Genomic DNA, 19,401 nt, shown 5'->3' on the forward strand with positions numbered 1-19,401 from the left:
GCGAGGGTAGCCCATAATCTACCGTTGATAACTGTAAAAAATTAGTTTACAGAGTAGTATTTTGGCTTCGTAACTACGCCGCACCGAATTTATTGATTTCCTGATTTTCAGGCACAGTGCATCGAATATTGTTCAGTTCGGTTGTGTTGTAAAAATTAATCACAACAAATTATTAAACAGTACAGGCATAATTCCACAGTTAAATAGCTGGCGAAGCGGGTTTACGAAAGTCAAAAGATTTTATATCTGGATTTCTTCGCACAGTACGATTACTTGTGTTTCAAAAACGCTGCTTTTTTGTTTGTTTTATCGATCTTTTCTGCTTACATTGGATTCCGACACTCATTATCAAAATTCCAGTTTCCCGGGCATGTATTTGTCGATAAGCGCCTGATAATAAGGCTTAAGTGCCTCAATGTCCGGAAAGCGTTCGCATTTGGTGTAAAGGTCAAACTTGTTGAATTCTCTCACCCATTTGAGCATCTCCATGTCTTCGGCGTTGCACAGGTGCATGTAGTCCTCGCCGGTATGCCAAGGATAAAAAGAGTGAAAACGGATCATACTGAGGCCTTCCTTGGGCAGCGTAGACTTGTTGTGCACGAGAACTCGGTACAAGTACTCGTCATGGCCCCATGAGAGTTTAATCTGCTCCAGACCACAGTTCGGCCGGTACATTCCGTATTTTGTGTTGTACTTTGGATTGCACCCATCCGGATTATGGTTGAACGTGTCCGAGCGGAATACGATTGAATTGACGAATTCACAACCAACCTGAAAAAGTGCGAAACAATAATTACGTGATGAACACACCCGCAGGGCAATGAATAACTAAGCACGTACAAGTAAAGATGCTCTTGATAAAAAATGAACAATGAGCGCAAAATGATAAAAAATTAAGTAACAGTGCGGATAAAAAGTCAGTGCGATCATTTGGTTACACAAATGTCGCTTTTGATAAAAATCTTTGATTATCTGCTAGCTAACAGATATTGCTTAGAGAAGTAATTTTATTGCTCTCTTTAGGAAAATGCATTGCGCGCCAAATGGCCAGGCAAGTACTAGAACAGAGTAGTAGCAGTAAGCAATACGAGCAATCAAAGTGAAAAGATATGTATACTGCTTTTCACTGATTCTACTTTTCATAGCAGCCGAATAACTTGAATCCTTATGTAAACAAATCACCACGACCAAATCTAGTTTTATGAGGGTGCCAAAATTAATACGCACATTCAACCCGTAGGGAATTAAAGCAAGCTAACTAGCTACAATACACCTAGTATTAGCTGCACTTTTTAGACTTGCAATTAGCGATACTACTACCTTTTCGTCAAATCATCTATTTCAGAATAAGGTTTTTGAAATGAGGATTGTTATTTAATAATTCAGTTTCGTAAATGTTGAGACGTTTGTTACTACTAACCACGAAAGTGTCGCCGGTAACGGCCCACTGCGGTTCACCCCAGACCGCCATGACCTTGCCCAGGTCATGGATCAAGCCGGTGAGATGAAACCAGTCGTGTTCCGGCCATACTGTGCGAATCTGTTCGGCTGTTTGGAAAGCATGAGCGATATTGGGCAGATTGATATCCGGATCACTCTCATCCACCATGGCATTCAACAAATCCAGTGCCTCCATAATGGTCATCTTGCAACGGTCGAAGCGACCCCATTCCGCTATCTTTCGCTCCACAAACTGCACGGTCTGATGGGTGTGAATGTCCAGGTAGGTTTTCTTTACCCGATCGAAATACTGGTTGGCGGCAGTGTAATCGCGGAATTGCTCGGTTGGCTTGGCTTCCGGGGTGAACTTCAGCTGAAGGTCACTGTGGATGGGTTCCGGGCGGAATTCGGATGGGTCATCGAGGATTATTTTGCCCATTTCAATGCAAAATATTAAGCAAGTTGCAGACGTCAACTTATACGATGTAAAGTGGTAAAACGATTTGCAGTTAAATGATTTTTCAGACGGAACTGAGCGTGAAAGTACTTATGGAGGCGATGCTGCCGTTGCTGCCGTTAATGATGGATCGACGAACAATCGCCCGATGTGTGCTATCGTCGAACAATCTGAAGGACTTGACCGTGATAAAAATTTGTTGGCAGAGCGTTTGCACGTATTGGGAACTATGGTAAGATCTTGGCTAGAGATAAATCAGGTTGACTTTATGCGTGGTCACAAGGTTTATATATAGCTAATTGTAAATGAAATGGCTGTTATGTACTTTCGGAGCATTATAAAAGAATTGTGCTTCCAAAAACAGTGAAATAAACATAATCTTAAATCTTGATTTGTTCCCATAAATACAGTAATAACACGGAAAGTTATGAGACTATCACATGAGCCGTTTTGTAATCTTTCTTAATTCCTACGAAACTTGTGCGTTATGCGCGAGTAACATATTTGTACTTAATACGGTTCTAAAATCAAGTTTGCTTTTTTAGTGAAACATGGGTTTCGGAAATATTATGAGTATCTCGAGATACATTTGTGGAGTTTAAATCCCCCTTTTTTTCTCATTGGTGAAATGACTGTTTTCACCGAAATATTGAGTCGTCGATCATAAAACTGAAAGAAGAATTGGAAACCAAGTTTCCTTTATAATGCATACTGGCCGTGTACAGTATTTACTTCAAGGTGAATAGTTGTCCCGGTTTGGTTTCGTTCAATTATACTGTACAGTGTGGTTTTTCGAAAACTGAAATTTAATACGGGTTTGTTGCTGTACCATATTCGGACCAGCGATCAAGTGTGAACCTGTTTAAAACCGACCAGCGACTCCGGTTTACTTCCAGGGCGCAGTTACAAAACCGACAAAATTTATTTTTTTCGCGGTGACCTATTCTGCAGCAACAAAAATTACTGTTGTATATTGTGTATTAATATGTTTCTTTTTTCTTCTGCCAGCTGTTTGTTTTCGTGAGATAAGGTTGAAAAGCATTACGTAATCATCTTTTTCGCCTCTTACAAATTTGTAGTATCGACACATGCTTACTGCTCATTTCGAATTCTGGTATGACCACGTAATTTAAGTACGATTTGCAGGAAATAACGAGCGATCCCTTCATCGATCGATCAGCTGGATCTCAGAAAAGCCTACGATACACATGCACCTGATAAAGGCAGGGATACCGGCATTCTCTCCCTTGTGCATGTGTGGAGGAACAGTTAATCCCGCTCTTCAGATTCCACCGGCACGCGATGTTCTCCGCGTCAGTACGTGATAGATGAACCGCACATTGTATTTCTGACACCTTTATTAATCTCGTTAGGTGGATTTGTGCGCTCGGACGGTAGTTCGGCTTGGTTGCATGCATGATGCAGGTAATATAAGAGGCGGGCGTAGGTATTTCTTCTCAGCGGTGTGGTGTATTCTATTGCCTCTTAACTGCACTGATGTAACCTATTAGCGCCTCAGTCTGTTTGCTTTCCAGAACTCTTCGAAGGTTTTCTAAATCTCAACCTTCGCCGCTATCACCGGCATCCACGACAACACGATCATGCCGCGCCAGGTGACAGAAATGGATTCGCTGAATTTTGTGGTATTTTTGGGCAGTTCGCGCGAAGGACGCATGGCCACACGTGTCGGTAAATATATTCGACGACTGCTGGAAGAACGAAATCACAACATCACTATTATCGGTAAGACATTAGCAATCTGCCGTACTGCAATACAGCTTCCGACCTTTATTTATGTACTTCAGATTACCCAATGCATATTGTGCAATGTGCACCCCAGCTAAAAGCGTATGAACGATGCATATCAATAGTATTAAGGCAAAAAACTTCGTTTTCTGAGAATTAAGTTTCTGTTTCTTACTGGTTGCGGTCACCGCATTGACCAGGAGACTGCAACAGGAAAGCTGAATAAATATGCACTGGAAGTGGGGCTATACCGAATCATTAACCAATCGATAGATGTAATTGTTTACGCTGTGGCATAAGTGTTGTGAAAATATGCTAAGTATATGTTCAACATATTCATTACATTTCTCAGTGCTTATGTACTGTAGATCCTCTGGATGTCGGTTTGGGCCAGGTGATCTCGCCCTTAGCGTTCATGCCCGATCCCAGCGAAGCTCCAGCCAATGTGTTAGAAATCAATAAGCAAATACAAGAAGCGGATGGATTTATCATTATTTCACCCGAGTACAATGCCACTTTGCCGCCTGCCTTGTGCAGTATGATGGATAATATTCCACCGGTATCCTTCGCATACCGCCCGTCAGCTATTGTCACGTACTCTCTCGGTAGGTGGAATGTGGAAAGGAAGCATTGGCACACCGCGTATTTGAATTAAAAAATTTCTGAATACAGCATTTTTTGTATGCTTAATATCCATAAATTTTCTTGACAACTAAATTTGGATTACGTGATCTATCTGTAGAAGTAAATTTGTACCTTTTACTACTATTTATATTTTTCTGTAATATCAGATAATATCTAACCTGACGTACCTTGTTGCATTGTCTTCTAAATGTTTATTTCTTTTGATACATATATTTTGCCAGACTTAACCGTTGTGCATTGTGTAATTTAATTAAGTGGTTTTACAGTATTATTTTTACAGGGAATTTTGGTGGGATGCGCGCCGGGTCTCACCTGCGCCAGTTCTTGTCCGATCTGACCACCATATCCTTGCCCCATATATTCAGTAATACATTAATCAGGGCTGCTGTTTTTTTAATCTTTTAATTGATCTTTACCAATGCTGCTCGGGTGAATGTTGCAGTGATTCCTATGGTGGAGCAAGTTTTGAACGAAAACGGCGAAGTGTTGTCCAGACGCACCAGAATGCAGAAAATGTCCACGATTTTATTCAATCAGCTGGAATGGTACTCCCGTGCGCTCAAGAATGAAAAGCTGGTAATATATTCTTTATTTTAAACTAAGCGCAAGTTTTTTTGCGGTTCCTGAGAATCACCCGCGCAAGTTTTTTTTCTTCCTGAGAATCACCCGCGCAATGAGCACAATATTATTTATGGAGCTGTTTTTAGGAGCTGGGAATTCCAGCGCCAAGCGGAATTGGCCTATAAGCAACGATATCCAGCACCGCAAACCTTGTGTTTCAGACGTTTTTGTTAATATTACTCTCTGATTTTGACAAATTTTTGATAACCCAGTTTGTGACTCGCTTTTTTTCTTCTTCATTTGCACCAATTTTTTTCCGATTTACTGCCGTGTTATAGCATTAATTTTGTTGACAGTACTTTTAATTTGGTTGGAAGAATTACAACTACACCGATTTGCTCTTGAACGGCATGTATTTATTTCTATGCCGCGACCTTTCTGGTTGTCAAGTGTTCGTATGTTTATTTAAAAATCCATGGAAAGGTCTGTTGGAGGGAGAAGACGATTTGGTCGTAAAGGTCACCGAGTGGCTACAAAATTAAGTCGTATAATAGGATGCTTGCGGCAAGTCGTAGTTTTCTGTAATCAAACATTACGAAAATGTGCATAGCATCTACCTCTTTGAAAGGTCCCAAAAACGCCAGCAGGTTAACAGCAGCCGCCTCCGTGATGGTGCTGCCCAGCGAGGCCAAATTATCGACGATGGTTTGAGCGATCGTTTGAACGAAGTAGATGCTTAAAGCGCTGTCGGGCTGAACATACAGAAAGACATTTAGCAATTTAGCATGATAAAAACTTCGAGGATAGCTTGTTCGAATCACGGGATAGCGACAATACTTTATATAAATATTTTATTTTCGCCGAATATGTGAGTGCATTGCGTCATGCGATCCGACGTCTTACCATAATCGTGGCAGCAAGTGTAGCTAGATTGTTAATAATCCAGGTTGGTCCACCGGTAATCACATCGGCAATCCAGCCCAGAAGACCGCGGCTCTATCAAAACCCAAAGCAAAATCAATTAATATAAAAGTTAGCAGTAATTTTATACGGTTTCGTGAAAATCTGATTTTAATAACTTTCTTCAGTTCGGCTTTTGTTTGCTTTTGTACGTTATTGAAAGCTGATATGTGATATGCAAGAGGTACAACTTATTACTAACATTTGCCTGCATGTTACCGTACTTATATCTAACAAAATGCAAACAAATAAACGGGTAAATACAATAACTATACCCTAGTCGTTTACCTGAAGATCGACCATTCGTGCAGAAACAGCATTAAACATGCTCATCCGGGTGAAATCAATGGCAATGTTTTTTGCTTTGTCCAGTGCAACTTGGGCGTGAGCGTTAAGTTCTAAAAGAATCAAACGAAGGTGTATTTGCAGCAATATACCTGTAGAACACGCCAAAATCTTAGTGGCAAACCCTTAATTTTTGGCATCAGGCCGATGACTTCTTCCGCAACCAGGGCAGCATAGTTGATTTTTTCCATTGGCGGGTCTAAATACGGAATCTCATGACGGATGTTCAGGCTTACCGTACATATACTCAAACTTTTGAGCGTTTTTCGACAATTTTGTCTGTACGTACTGCGCAGAGGCTCAGTGGCTTTGTGGAGCATGGCGTTAGCTTCTTGGGTCATCTTTTCATATTCCTGCACATAGTTCTCAAAAAGTTGCACCCGTTTATTGCCTTCTTCGTCCACCAGAGCCGCTACGAATTCGGCGACTTTGTTGTTGTCCGACCGGGCATCGGTGTTAAATGCCTGATAGACTTCCTGGCGCATTTCCAAAAGGGCATCTTTCAGCACAGGCTTCAGCGCTACAACTCACAATCGTGTCATCACCAGCATGCCAAAAAACGCAGGTTCTGACAAAAGTAATTTACAGTACTCGTACAGGATTAAGAATAATAATACAATTTGTATACCTCCGGAGAAGTACGCTTCCCCCAGGCCGGCGCAGGCGATGACAAAAAGGGCGATGGCAAGAATAGACTTCATTTTTTTAAATTTCGGGAACGCCGTGACCTGAGCTCAGTTTGCCCTTGGAAGTGTGCTAATGAGATAGTGGCAGCTGATTTGTAAACCAATTTTTGCCTTAGAACTGCCGGTTGGTACAATAATCGTCTGATTTCCAGTGAGCTAATCATATCAAACCAATAAAATTAATAATAGCACGTGAAATGATAACCTTGGATTGTAATAATCGCACTAAATTTGCCGCAGATAGTAGAAAAGCTTACCGCCAACATTAAAGCAAGGATAACAATTCGATCATAAATGCTTTTGATGAGATCGCTGCGGCACTAAATAGTTTGCTTTACTGATTTATTCGCTAACCTGGCCCGTAAATAAAAAATACAATGCTATACCCGTATGAAAGTAATTGCTGAAAATCCATCAATTTTAGGCTTATTTACAATAAAATTTACGCAAATCCCAGTGTGGAATTTTTGTAGTGAGTTGGTCATCTCAAAACTGCAGCGGAAGTGTCGCAAAGGCGCGTTTTAGGGACTTCCGGTATGTTTTTACGGGATGATATGCGGACTAATTGCGACTTATATACGGCGCATTTGCGCAACAGAAACCTTTTTTAATGCATTGGTACTGCAGTTCAGGGAAGTACTATAATTTATGGATAGTCTGTACCACCATCACCGTACGCAAAGCACACTTTTATTCTCCCTACACAAAAAAAATAGGTTTACCTAAGAACTAAAAATACCGAACAAAAAATTCTGAAACGAAGAGCAAGTTTGGAAATCCTTTAAATTATTTACCGAAATAAAAACAGAGCACGGCCAAGATCTACTGAAAATTTTTATAGATTCTGGAGGTTGCAAACAGACACGGATATCCAAATTAAACCATCGAAAACAATCCTCTTCCAGCGATTTTTTCAGTCCCCGAAATCCGGCGCAGCCTCTTTCCCAGAATTTTCCATAAAATCTAAAATTAAATAAATCATGAGAAATGCTAACTCAACGTAAGTACTTATCACAAACGGATTTTTATTCTTCCTCTAACATTTTCAATCAGGAAATTTGGGAAATCCAAGAACAATTTTTGAATCGTAGCGATGATAGCGCTCCTATTTTGCGAGCTTGCATCGGACCCAGAAGAATGTTGCGCGCTGTATAGCACACTGCTTTTAAAATCATGATCTTATTTTAAATTAAATTAAAAATAACCATAATAACCATAAATTATTTATTTGATAAACCTTAAAATCATCGCAAGGGAAACAATTTTCTAAAATTTGTTCTTACATTGTGCTGCCGTACGATCGTTTTAGAAATCTTCTTGGAAGTCCGAGTATTTTCAGGCAAACTTCGTCCTGCAAACGGCAAAAGCACATAAATACACACGACTTATTTTTTTTATTTATCATTTGTGGATTTCTAAGAGCTTTGAAGCAATTTGCTAACGTAGCAACTGAAGAAATAAGCATCCCTACACTGATTGCACCCTTTTCAGCGTCAGCTAATAAAAACACTATAAAAAGCACTGTAATAAGATCAATCACTATAAAAATCTGGAAATCCAAACTTAACATGAATTTAATCGCTATGTGACTTGTGACGGCGTTTGCTGTTTGCGTATAAAACCTGCAAAAAGAATACGTGCATAAATAAAAAAATTTTAAAATGTCTGTAACTAAAATTCAAAATCTGCAAGTTCTCTGTGGTTAAATTATCCAACCACAGAAAACTTATAATTTTATTTTCTATTCACAACCAGATTTTTTAGAAAAAATTATTTTGCGTACCTCAAGTTGCTCCACTGTTAAATCATCTCTTAAGTATTATGGATATCCAAGAGTCACTCAGATATTTTTCTGCAACATGAGCAAATGCAAACGAATAACACTAAGCATCTCTCGCGCGTCTACCGTTCATTAATCACTAAGATTCCGGAATTCCAAAATTTACGTTTTAAAAAAACACATAAACTGGAACGCAAAGAAGCTTACCGTTTGAGGAGTAGACAGGTTACTGCTGCCACTTCAAACCACAACAGTGTGGAGGCACTGGAGCGCAGGCGCTTGACGTTTGCTGGCATTAGCAAAACTGGCGCCACCTATGAAAGAATGAACAATATTTCGAAATATTGTTGCAGACTTCGTATAACTTTTAAAAACACGGAGTAACACTGTTTTCATTCCCGTAATAACTTACCCGTAAGGGACGTTTCTTTTTCACTGTGCGTAGGCTGAAAGACTTGGAAATCCGTGTTGTCGAAAGCACCTGCAAAGTACGATTCATGTTTAAAGTGTTGTTCTACTGCCTTATTAAAATAACTGTTTTAAAAAACCCAACGTTTTGAAAAGAAAATCCTGAATAAGTGTGAAATATTTTGGAGACCTGCAAAATGGCGGACGTAGCTAAAAAGTTCAAAACTGATCAACTGACTTAAACCTTGCAACGGCAGCTGCTTGTTCACTGACATTGCCAGTGAACAGAAATGAACGAGCTGAAATATGCTTGACCAATCAAAAAAAGAGGGTGGTCTCCGCATGAAACTGCCTAATTTCACATACGTAGTTATTCATAATTTCACTGAATGTGCAATTGTTTTGCAAAAATAAACAAAACATTTATTCTAAACACTTAGAAAAATTAAAATAAATTTTCCAGTATGAGGTTTAACCGATAACAATTAGTATAGTCAGTTTTACCTGATGGCAATCGTCCGGGTTAAAGAAAATTGAGTCAGCAGTTTAACGTAGTTCCTGGAAATCCAAGTTTTTTCCCAAATGAATGATTGGCAGAGTTATATGGTAAGTGGATCATCATGAAGCACAAAGTCAGAGGAAGTGAAAGGAAGAATGACGATGTTGGAAAAGGCTCGTCATGGTGCTAGCTCGCGCGCAAACCTGAGCGCGCGTACATGCGTCTGGCTATGAGAACTACTACTTGCTCTTGGATACCATAACAAGGCTTTGTTTTTCACGAGTTCTACATCGTGGTCTTTCAAAAAAGCCCTAATATTATAAATATAACCCGCAAACGGTTTTTGTATAACAAATACTGGGAAATCCAACAATATTAATCGAATTCTACAAGGCCATAAAAATGCAGAAAACCTCCTGTAAATTATCGGTTTTAAAATGGCATTTTGCAGAACTCAAAATTTTACTTGCGGATTCAATGTTGGTATACTGCTGTCGCCACAGGGCGGACGCAATGCTTTTGTGCGGGATATATGTTCATAATTTTGCACCGAAACGAACTGCGACTGTGAACCGCATACTGTAATATACATGCTATAGGCATTTCAAGGGAGAGTTACTACAAACATAGATTTATCTGGCCCCAGATTTCTTGTCAGGCGTGGTTTTAGCCGTTAACCAAGGCCATACTCGCACAATAAAACAAATTCACAATAGTCACATAACAAAGGGCATCAGATTTTCCAGTTTTGTGACATATGGTGTATATTTCAGTCCAACTAGTCAAGTGACCTTCGATCACAAAACCCAGTACGTATTCGATTCATCAAATGTATTGCAATAATCAGAGTGTTAGAAGAATTTCGAATCCTAGCTAGTGCTTCTTGTTTTTCAACTTCGAGTCAAGTTGTCCAGAAAATAAGGTATTCAGTTGGGTAGTGATCTGCTGGATGAGTGTGGGGAAATACTGCAAAGACAACGTAAAGTTAAAGTTTAGGCAATTCAGCGCACAATAACTTCAATGGAATTTTTTTCACACTGTTGATGCTATCAGCATTTTCAGATACAGTTACCGACCACATACAGTTGTGCATCTGAGACAATAAACCAGAGATTTCATGAAGTACCCGTAAGCCGTAGGTACTAGGTATATTATATAACCAAGCGTACCTGCTGCAGTGGTTTTAAAAACTCCACAAATTCATCCACCACCAAATGTAGGACGTCGTTGAGCTGGCCAATCGTTTCGTGAATAAAGTTTTGAATGACGGTTTCCACCTGTGCAAACTGACTGGCAATAGCCGGTAACAGAGCGGTCTTGGTGTCGATCAGATGGATCGGGATATCCAGAAGATCAACAAAGCGGGTTTTCTAAGCAAAAACGGTTATTATAAAGACAGTTAGTTAAGTGTTAGCCACAAAAAGCACTGCCGCCTTTAATTTTATTGGTGTTGTACAACATTAAGCAAATATGCAGCTGACAAACCTACCGGGCGACTGAGTAACCACTGGTTAACCTGGCTGCCAAGGTCATGACCCAAATGCTCCAGAACCGCCTGTGTCACCGCTTCCGTGGCGCTGAGTTGGCCGGCAATGGTCCACGCCCATCCAACAACCGGCGACGTCTGGACGTAATTCTGCATGCCACCGTTGGCCGTCAAGCAGTCCTGCACCATGGGCAGATACAGGAAGTCCAGTGCTTGATTGTTCTCCATCAGACCGATGACCAGGGCGGTGTTGCACTCAATGCCGTGCACCTCGATGCACTGCACGACGGGATCTTGTGCTACAAGTCCCTGGAACTGCGCGGATGACGTCAGCGCATTGATGACTAGCTGAATCAACCATGGAATTCGTGCGCTGCCATCTCGGCTCACTGCAAAGTTAATATTTATTATTCCACCGCACACCATGCAGAAAGATAAAATTAAGCACGGAGCTCTGTTTAGGCAACTGTAGACTGACCTTTCGAATTGGACAAAGTGGTTAGTAACTGCTGGAGGATTGCTTCTCCATATTGGAAAATATTGTCGCCCAGACCTAGAGAATAACAGGACATGCTGGCAGTAATGTTCTCATTATTGATTAAAATTATCACGTGCAAAAAAAGCCACTAGTAAGAGTGTCGCTCTAATATGTTTTTCTACTTGCCGTTAAATTCGAGTTATACTGCAATTCAGTATTCACCATTTTTACCGTACCTTGCAAGGCGATCAGCGCATGTTGGACGACTGTGTAAATATATTCAGCATATTGTTGTGATAATGCGGCAGTCTGCTGGAGAAACTGCAAGATGCTTTCAGCGTTATTTTGCAGAATCTGTGCGATGTCGGTTACGGCTCCCGATCTAAACATTTAGATACTGAATACAAGTTATTACAATTAATGCATTCCTGTTGTAAAAAATGTTCTCTTAAAACCGAAACGAAATAATTATTGGACTACTGTGCAATTTCAATTAATTAATGCATCAGTAACTGACTGGTGCACAGTGCACAACCAAAAATTATTCACTGGCAAATCTTAGTTATTTTCATTCCAGAAAGTAAACGATTTGAGTTAATCTTCTGGAATCTGAACCGTTACGCAGATGAAGATTGTCCTTCGTGTATTAGTAAGCAGTCCACGCACCTGGTATCTAAGCCGGACGCTTGCACCGGAAACAGTTTTCTTGACTTGCTTATGGCAGCATGCAGAGGAGATGATGCACCTGTATCCCAAAGCAGTTGAAGTGCTTTCGATTGCATAGTGGCAATTATTGTACAAGTATACAAACTGTAAATGCAATAAATTAAAGGTGTTACGTAAGCAAGTAACTCACGCTGGGAAAGGTTAGGAAGTTCTCCACCAGCCGCAATGTACACCAGCGCAAACACACAAAGCAGGCTTAGGGTTTTCATTTTTTACTGTTTGTAATTTCAACTTTTCTTTTTTCAGTGTTACTGTACACTGCCTACTCTAGTCATATCAAACTAGCTACTCTCATATCAACAACAGCCTTCGCTCCAGTAAAACTAATTACGTTCGAGAAAACTTCCGATCCTGTTTGTTATCCAAATGGAGATAACCTTATCACAACCTTTTGTTAAGAAAGCGCAGTGCATCTTTGCATTACGGATTGCGCATAAAATATTATCAGTTAATCAGTTTTAAAGCGTCAATAGTGTTGCCGTTAGCTTGTTACTCAACATTAGTGGCGCTGCTTAAATGAACAAATTTCTTATAATTGTAGTTTTACGTATAGCGTCAGTTATGGCAATCTGTTAAATTATCCTACTTTTACGATATTCATATCTGATACGTAGGTATTACCGTAATCAATCGACCACATTGAGGATGGTTTGGTTAATTTGGAAAAACAGCGCATTTTACCAGTTTTCATAAAGCAATCCCCTCTAAAAATAACAAGAATCTAAATGTTTCTACACCAATAATGCTTTGAAACAAAATTCTTCCTAATTGCATCCAAACAGAACCAGCGCCCCGATTAAGACCGGCAAGTGGTTTATTATTTGTATATAAGCACAACTGCGATAAATGGAGTTGTGTTACTTGTTAGAGACCTATACGTATGAAAAACCAAACTGAAACACTGGTAATTAAACAAATACCAAACTGTAAATTTATTGGAGCAAATAAACGCCATTTCAGCGAAGCCCCACCGGAAATATGAAGTACTGTATGCAGTATTAAGTACCGTACCAATGGGTACAACAAACAACCGTTCCATCTTGGATCGAAGATGTTCAAAGACGACAGAAACAGCAATGAGTTGTAAATTTCTAATGAGTTGCAATTCTGTCCACATCTGTTGTTGACTGTAAATCTTGATCTGTAATCATAGAGAAATTTACTCGACAGTGGGTCGGATCCCTTTCGATGTAAACAATTTCGCTTTCCGTACGTTTTTAAAAACAGACATCGTTTTCCGCTTACAGATATGCATTGCATGTCATTCTGCCCTTAATCGACATCAACCAAATCTTGTCGGTCTGAAATTGTTGTCGGTTCACGAAAGAAAAAAATAGCACAAATCTTTCTCAAACGATTTGGAAATCTAGAAAGTTTTCATGAATATCTGCAATCTCTATAATTATGATACGAGTATATCTCTCAAGAACGTCTTTTTCGGAGCGGACAATAGGGTGTGCCGCAGCCCATTCTTTTTTATGCACTTGGTAAGGCAATCATGATATGGATTTAGTACTGTACATGCCGAAAAATATTTATCGGTAGTCTATGCAATGCCTGTGACACTGACAAGCCGAAAATTTTAAAAATTTATTTACAAACACCGATCGTTGTAGCTGCCGTATGGCAACTTTGTAGTAGAATCAATCATGAGCTTAATGATCATAGTGTCCTATCCTCTCAGGATTTGTTGTAACTGTGCAAAGTTCACTTCCACCTTTGCACTATGATTCTCCTCCTCATCACACACCAAAACGTCCGTAAACGCAATTTACAAGGATGTTAGTTTTACACAAAACATGTGAATCATCAAATTTTACTATAATTTGCCGCTGCGTATTTTACTCGTTTCACGAAGTGTGCAGGTACAGTATTTTCTAATCGGCAGTAGAATTCACGGTTCATGTCCTCCCATTATCACACCATACGCGGCTGACAATATTGCCCGCTGTTATTCCAAAATCCAAATTCGCTTGTGCATTCCCCAGAATAAACTGATAAATATGCAGATATCAGTATCGTTTAATTCAACAGATACGGTAGAAATACATTGATAAAACAATCAGACCATAAAAAGATTTAAAGGTGTATACCGCCTTCCGTTTTTCGTATGCTTACATTAAATGGCACATAGCATGCAAGTGTATATGTATTACAATGAACCGTAGTCCAAAGTTCTTACTTTCTTAAAAAGATTGCGCTTAAAAATCAGCCATAAATATGCTTACATATCGGAATCTGTCGATAAAACATTTATCGGAAACAGGTAAAATTATACTACGATACCAATTGTTTTCGCGTGACCATTGTTCTACATTGATAAGGTCAAGAAGTTGGCCATCGAAATATATAAGCAACCGGAAAGAAAGTTAGACAACAAGCTTTCAGCGAGTCAACAAGTTTTCTAAAACAGTTTTTAAGATTTCCTGCAAAGGTCACCATGAAGGTCCTGATTGTTCTCGCTTTGGCTCTGACCGCTGCGAATGCCGGATTTTCTGGCTTTCGGCAGCAGGCCCAGCCAGTTGTCCAGCAGGCCATCAACAAGGTCCGTGCTGACTTGGCCGCCAAAGCTCCAGCTCGCAGCTCGTAAGTTTAAATACTCTAAAGCTTTAAACGCGTACGGCAGCATGCATCACTTTAAAGAGCATTTTTCAAAAAGCATTTTGAAAGTATTTTCGATTTGCTATTTTAAAATCATATTAATAGCAATAACAAACACGATTTACATAATGAGATAAAATACACTGACCAAAATAGAAGAATAAATAGCATGAAAACTTTGAATATTATTCTTACAGTGCCGAAGTGTCCTTTCAAACTGAATTCGTGAACGCTCTGAACAACCACGCCAATGAAATCTTGAACCAGATCGACAATACCGTCGATGCCGTCAACGCCCTGGCACAGGGCGTTGTCAGCCAGTTCCACGCAGCTGTGTCCCAGCTCCAAGCTCTGGGCCAGAGCGCCGTGGAAAGTGGCCAAGCCATCATTGGCAACCTCGTCAGCGGCTTGTTTGGCAGTCTTTGTAAGCAGTTTTCCTCTCAGTCACATAGTTCGTTCGCTCTTGACAGTTCAATTCCCTTGCAGTCGGTAAGGACCGCAGTGGACGTGCAATTCCAGCATTCTTGAAGCCCATCATTCAGCAGATCGCCACCAACCCGCAGTTCGTCTCGATGGTGCACAACAGCGACTCCTACAAGTGCCTCAAAGAGAACGGTCTGACTGTGACCTTTGAATGGGTGCAACAGCTGAGCCAGAACAACCAGCTGAACGCTGACCTTCTGGACGATCCCGTCATCGCTCACTGCATCGAACAGGGTGGCGGTCTCGAAAGCATCGTCGCTGGATCGCAGATCATTGACTTCGTTGAGGCCATTGTGGAGCCACTGGGACTTAGCGCCCTGATCGACCAGACTATCATCAGTGTCCTTGGTGAAGAATTAGGAAGCGCGATCATTGCCGCTATTAATGTAATACAACCGCTTTGTTGTTGGTTCAATCAGTCAGTACATTCATGGGGCAACTATTTACTTTAGAGTCGTGGACTTTTCGGTGACATCTGGAATGGTGTTTCCAATGCTGCCGTGAATATTTGGGACGGTGTCAGTGGAGCCGCTGTCAACGCCTGGAACAACCTGAGCCAGGGCGTCATTAATGTCGGCCAGTACATTGCTACCTTGGCAACCGAGACCTTCAACTCCGCTGCGGAGAAATTCGAAATCATCAAGCAGCTGGCAGTTGCCTTCCTCCAGGGTGCCATCACCACGGCCCACTTTGCCACCCAACAGGCGGCCCAGGAATTCATCAACTACCTGTCGGAGTTCGCTTCCGATCTGGGTCACCTTTACGACAATGTGGTCAACCAGCTGACGGCCATCTGGGACGGTCTGTACATTCCTACCTGGACTTCCCGTCAGGCTGCCCGCAGTGCCCGTGCTATTCCCGCTTATCTTAAACCCATCGTCCAGCAAGTCGCCACCAACCCGCAGTTCGTTGCGTTGGTCCATGCCAGCTCTTCTTATAAGTGCCTGAAAGAGAACGGTTTGACTGTCACCTTTGAATGGGTGCAACACCTAAGCCAGAACAACCAGCTGAACGCTGACCTTTTGAACGATCCCGTCATCGCTCACTGCCTTGATCAGGCTGGTGGTCTCGAGAATGTCATCGCTGGATCGCAGATCATCGACTGGGTCCAAAACTTCCTTAAACCTTTTGGTTTGACCGGTGCCATCCACAACATCATCTTAGAAGTCCTTGGTCAGGAACTCGGAAGCGTTGTCATCAACGCCATGAATAGCCGACATGCAGGACGCAGCGCCCGGGCCATCCCTGCCTACCTCAAGCCCATCGTCCAGCAAATTGCTACCAACCCACAGTTTGTCGCTTTGGTGCATGCCAGCTCTTCTTACAAGTGCCTGAAGGAGAATGGTTTGACTGTCACCTTTGAATGGGTGCAACACCTGAGCCAGAACAACCAGCTGAACGCTGACCTTTTGAACGACCCCGTAATCGCTCACTGCCTTGATCAGGCTGGTGGTCTCGAGAATGTCATCGCTGGATCGCAGATCATCGACTGGGTCCAAAACTTCCTTAAACCTTTTGGTTTGACCAGTGCCATCCACAACATCATCTTAGAAGTCCTCGGTCAGGAACTCGGAAGCGTTGTCATTAATGCCATGAACAGCCGCCGCGTTTAAATAAGCCTGAACTTGCGCCGGAAGCAAGGGATAAAATATTTGTAGAAAGTTTACTGCTAATCGACTAAACGAGAATTTCGCGGTTGTTGTTCAGCATCTCTGTATTATTTAGGAAAGCACAACGCAGTTCTTTTAAAACTCCAAGATCTGACGAAATTTCCTCGGCCAGTTGTCTCGCTACTCAAACGTTCATGAAGCAGTACAAACTAATTCAAACTGAATAGTGAGCTGGCAAAAGTTTGAAACTTTGAACAGCGCAATGTCACGCATTGAATAGATTTTTTCGCATACAAATCATTTGAACTGGTACGCACATAGAAGCTCGGAAAAAATTTACCATATCCCCGTACACACAGTTGCGAATTCTTCCATATGTGCACAGTACACATACGGCACAACCGTACATGTACAGTATTTCTTAATTATTATCAAAATACGAGTAGATTATTTATTTACTCGAAAGCCAACAACTCAAAATAAATGGCGCCAGGATTATGAAACAAACAGTTCTGCTGCAAGTAACAATACATTAAGTGTTTTTTCATGTTCTACTGTACTTACCATTAATAGACAATAGGCAAACGTATGTGTCATTTGAAAGACTGCATGCACCCAGAAGCAGAAACATTTTCAGTTATAAAGAACACAAAGAAAATGCGCCAAAATACGACTGTGCGAAGTACTAAAGTGCGAACATATGCAGGTCCTAACAATTTACATAGATCAGGTTCATAACCAGAAATAATTTTTGTTTGGAATGACGTACAGTATACGTCGATGCGAGGATAGCAGCGCTGTCGAGGAAACTGTGCATCGGTATTAAATGCACGCGTTATTATGTACCAGTGGTAGCGTTTTAAGCTGCACAAATCTTATTCAGGTTTGCACACTATTATGCAGGTTGTATTGTACCATTGCTGTACCTTAATTATTAAAACAGTTTCAAGAATTTAAAAACAAGGGAATATTTTTCGAATTTATTATGCGATTTAGGATTTCCTTTATAGTGTACAGTACATACTCATTCACAACGAATCTATCCGCGAGAAATTTACTTTGATCATAAACGACACAGCATTGCATAAAGAATCTTTTCACTACGTACTCTATGGATTCTTTCAAAATGATTAGGTACCTAGTCTTGAGCAGCCAACCGGCGAAGCGCTTAACGTTTTTTTGGCATTGAAAAACCTGTTTATAACTGCAACTTAAATTTCCTCAAGAATCTTCCGCCGTGCCATCCTATGATGTGGCTTCGTAATACAGCTGTCGGGCATTACATAACATTCACGGTCTCCATCCAAAATGTAGCCGGCTAGAGCACACACTTCGCACTTGATATCTTTGTTAGAAACTGTTTGCTTACATCTGCTAAAGATCAGCTGATTGTGACGCTCTGTCAGGTATAATTCCATTTTCAAGTAGACTGCCGACACATAAATGCCGGTGTAAGCGGCAGTGCCTAACTGATCTCAAAGCACTTCCGGCAAATTTTCTATTTTCGAAATATTTTTCCACAGCAAAAACGCATCATACACAATCACAGGAAATTTGTTGCAGGAAGGAATTTCCAAGTATGATGTGACCAGTCAACAGTTGAAACGTTATTGTTGACTTCTCACGAGCAAAAGTGTATGCCGGCTCTTCCTTCTGTTGGAGTATTCGTAATTAAAATTCACCAAATTTCAGTAGATAACCGATTACGTCCGATATACACTGTTTTGAAAATTGGTTACTTCCGGAACCCTTTGTAAAATCTTCATGCCGAACATAAGACTGTAGTAATGTTTCTTGTTTCTCTTATAGAAGTATGCATAATCGGCATAAAAATCATAGTCATCTGTACAATCTGCATCGTCCACCTACAGTAGTACCTATTACCGATCTGTTGTGACACCAGGATACCGGCGCGCATCAGCTGCTAATTGGGGCCGACACCTGAATAACTTTTTTGTAGCAGTATTCCAGTATAATACCAACTCTATCCACGAGATTCCTGCTAATGTACGCCTTGTCATGTGTTGCAATTTATTACCAGTATTTCTCCAGATTAACTTTTTTCTATAGACACCACAAAAGCTCGTGCTCTTGACTTGGCATTAGGACGGGTGCACTTGCAGCATTGCGCTAGTAGACTGTGAAGAATATAATTGGGAAAACCTGTTTGGCAGATCAGCTTCTTGCGAGCGGCTGTTGTGAAGAACAAAAAACGCTGCACATTGAAATAAAATTTTAACATTAAGATGCAGCTTGGCATTCGATTGCATAATACTTACCAAGTACTGAGAGTAATTTCGCCTTAAGTGTAGATCTGAGAATGCGTTTCCTGCATGGAAGCTTCGCCTTTGATTTATTGACTGCTTTATGGCAGATGTGCATTGTGTGGTGCGTACTGGTTCGTGTGTTTTTGCGCGAGCTTTTATTGTCTGGATACCGGTAAATCACCACACACCACCCGTACAGACGTAGGCTACAATACGTACCGTA

At 40.9% G+C, this 19,401-nt stretch overlaps 5 protein-coding genes and 2 long non-coding RNA genes across 10 annotated transcripts; 2 read left to right on the plus strand and 5 right to left on the minus strand.

Moving 5' to 3' along the window:
- Positions 1-70: 70 nt before the first annotated feature.
- LOC129592069 (inositol oxygenase-like) lies at positions 71-2,076 on the minus strand. Its single transcript, XM_055488014.1, has 2 exons — positions 1,421-2,076; positions 71-771 (listed from the first exon to the last, which is right to left on the minus strand). Exons 1-2 carry the CDS (start codon positions 1,877-1,879, stop codon positions 349-351), a joined length of 882 nt encoding a protein of 293 aa, XP_055343989.1. The 5' UTR covers positions 1,880-2,076; the 3' UTR covers positions 71-348.
- On the plus strand, positions 110-5,333 carry LOC129592071 (quinone reductase-like). 3 transcript variants are annotated; one of them, XM_055488016.1, is made up of 8 exons: positions 110-2,129; positions 3,044-3,214; positions 3,271-3,322; positions 3,433-3,640; positions 4,012-4,248; positions 4,569-4,652; positions 4,731-4,864; positions 4,996-5,333. In XM_055488016.1, the coding sequence occupies exons 4-8, from the start codon at positions 3,499-3,501 to the stop codon at positions 5,032-5,034; spliced, it is 636 nt and encodes a 211-aa protein (XP_055343991.1). In that variant the 5' UTR covers positions 110-2,129; positions 3,044-3,214; positions 3,271-3,322; positions 3,433-3,498; the 3' UTR covers positions 5,035-5,333. The 3 variants fall into 3 exon arrangements, with proteins under 3 accessions (XP_055343991.1, XP_055343993.1, XP_055343992.1); XM_055488018.1 differs by having other exon boundaries at positions 3,044-3,210; XM_055488017.1 differs by lacking the exon at positions 110-2,129 and adding an exon at positions 2,426-2,635.
- LOC129592070 (uncharacterized) lies at positions 5,194-6,965 on the minus strand. The gene is made up of 7 exons (XM_055488015.1): positions 6,783-6,965; positions 6,444-6,674; positions 6,279-6,353; positions 6,098-6,207; positions 5,753-5,845; positions 5,467-5,601; positions 5,194-5,379 (listed from the first exon to the last, which is right to left on the minus strand). The coding sequence occupies exons 1-7, from the start codon at positions 6,853-6,855 to the stop codon at positions 5,311-5,313; spliced, it is 786 nt and encodes a 261-aa protein (XP_055343990.1). The 5' UTR covers positions 6,856-6,965; the 3' UTR covers positions 5,194-5,310.
- Positions 6,966-7,740: 775 nt separating this feature from the next.
- On the minus strand, positions 7,741-8,758 carry LOC129592050 (uncharacterized). Of its 2 annotated transcripts, XR_008690920.1 has the most exons (4): positions 8,624-8,758; positions 8,409-8,462; positions 8,124-8,191; positions 7,741-7,803 (listed from the first exon to the last, which is right to left on the minus strand). It is a non-coding gene; the product is annotated as an uncharacterized LOC129592050 (long non-coding RNA). The 2 variants fall into 2 exon arrangements; XR_008690921.1 differs by lacking the exon at positions 7,741-7,803 and adding an exon at positions 7,973-7,987 and having other exon boundaries at positions 8,124-8,462.
- Positions 8,759-8,881: 123 nt separating this feature from the next.
- On the minus strand, positions 8,882-10,005 carry LOC129592049 (uncharacterized). The gene is made up of 3 exons (XR_008690919.1): positions 9,533-10,005; positions 9,033-9,101; positions 8,882-8,934 (listed from the first exon to the last, which is right to left on the minus strand). It is a non-coding gene; the product is annotated as an uncharacterized LOC129592049 (long non-coding RNA).
- Positions 10,006-10,142: 137 nt separating this feature from the next.
- On the minus strand, positions 10,143-12,536 carry LOC129591997 (uncharacterized). Its single transcript, XM_055487925.1, has 7 exons — positions 12,348-12,536; positions 12,158-12,236; positions 11,728-11,873; positions 11,492-11,566; positions 11,017-11,402; positions 10,697-10,897; positions 10,143-10,493 (listed from the first exon to the last, which is right to left on the minus strand). The coding sequence occupies exons 1-7, from the start codon at positions 12,424-12,426 to the stop codon at positions 10,401-10,403; spliced, it is 1,059 nt and encodes a 352-aa protein (XP_055343900.1). The 5' UTR covers positions 12,427-12,536; the 3' UTR covers positions 10,143-10,400.
- Positions 12,537-14,577: 2,041 nt separating this feature from the next.
- Positions 14,578-17,070, plus strand: LOC129591857 (uncharacterized). Its single transcript, XM_055487703.1, has 4 exons — positions 14,578-14,803; positions 15,016-15,242; positions 15,305-15,687; positions 15,754-17,070. The coding sequence occupies exons 1-4, from the start codon at positions 14,658-14,660 to the stop codon at positions 16,912-16,914; spliced, it is 1,917 nt and encodes a 638-aa protein (XP_055343678.1). The 5' UTR covers positions 14,578-14,657; the 3' UTR covers positions 16,915-17,070.
- Positions 17,071-19,401: the final 2,331 nt, after the last annotated feature.

This window comes from Paramacrobiotus metropolitanus, unplaced genomic scaffold (genome assembly GCF_019649055.1).
Source record: "Paramacrobiotus metropolitanus isolate TYO unplaced genomic scaffold, Prichtersi_v1.0 Parri_scaffold0000049, whole genome shotgun sequence".
NCBI classification, from domain to species: Eukaryota; Metazoa; Tardigrada; class Eutardigrada; order Parachela; family Macrobiotidae; genus Paramacrobiotus; species Paramacrobiotus metropolitanus.

Excerpts from the sequence above, each read along its gene's own strand:
- LOC129592070 (XM_055488015.1), bottom strand. The coding sequence starts at position 6,855 with ATGAAGTCTATTCTTGCCATCGCCCTTTTTGTCATCGCCTGCGCCGGC. Across the intron at positions 6,354-6,443 it reads AGCCACTGAGCCTCTGCGCA|ACCCGCCAATGGAAAAAATC; the intron begins GTACGTACAGAC and ends TTCCGTATTTAG. Across the intron at positions 6,208-6,278 it reads CCTGATGCCAAAAATTAAGG|AACTTAACGCTCACGCCCAA; the intron begins GTTTGCCACTAA and ends TGATTCTTTTAG.
- LOC129591997 (XM_055487925.1), bottom strand. The coding sequence starts at position 12,426 with ATGAAAACCCTAAGCCTGCTTTGTGTGTTTGCGCTGGTGTACATTGCG. Across the intron at positions 11,567-11,727 it reads TGCGCTGATCGCCTTGCAAG|GTCTGGGCGACAATATTTTC; the intron begins GTACGGTAAAAA and ends GTTATTCTCTAG. Across the intron at positions 10,494-10,696 it reads TTTTAAAACCACTGCAGCAG|TATTTCCCCACACTCATCCA; the intron begins GTACGCTTGGTT and ends TTGTCTTTGCAG.
- LOC129592069 (XM_055488014.1), bottom strand. The coding sequence starts at position 1,879 with ATGGGCAAAATAATCCTCGATGACCCATCCGAATTCCGCCCGGAACCC. Across the intron at positions 772-1,420 it reads TTACCGGCGACACTTTCGTG|GTTGGTTGTGAATTCGTCAA; the intron begins GTTAGTAGTAAC and ends GCACTTTTTCAG.
- LOC129592071 (XM_055488016.1), top strand. The coding sequence starts at position 3,499 with ATGCCGCGCCAGGTGACAGAAATGGATTCGCTGAATTTTGTGGTATTT. Across the intron at positions 4,249-4,568 it reads TATTGTCACGTACTCTCTCG|GGAATTTTGGTGGGATGCGC; the intron begins GTAGGTGGAATG and ends TTATTTTTACAG. Across the intron at positions 4,865-4,995 it reads CGCTCAAGAATGAAAAGCTG|GAGCTGGGAATTCCAGCGCC; the intron begins GTAATATATTCT and ends AGCTGTTTTTAG.
- LOC129591857 (XM_055487703.1), top strand. The coding sequence starts at position 14,658 with ATGAAGGTCCTGATTGTTCTCGCTTTGGCTCTGACCGCTGCGAATGCC. Across the intron at positions 14,804-15,015 it reads AAAGCTCCAGCTCGCAGCTC|TGCCGAAGTGTCCTTTCAAA; the intron begins GTAAGTTTAAAT and ends TTATTCTTACAG. Across the intron at positions 15,688-15,753 it reads CGATCATTGCCGCTATTAAT|AGTCGTGGACTTTTCGGTGA; the intron begins GTAATACAACCG and ends TATTTACTTTAG.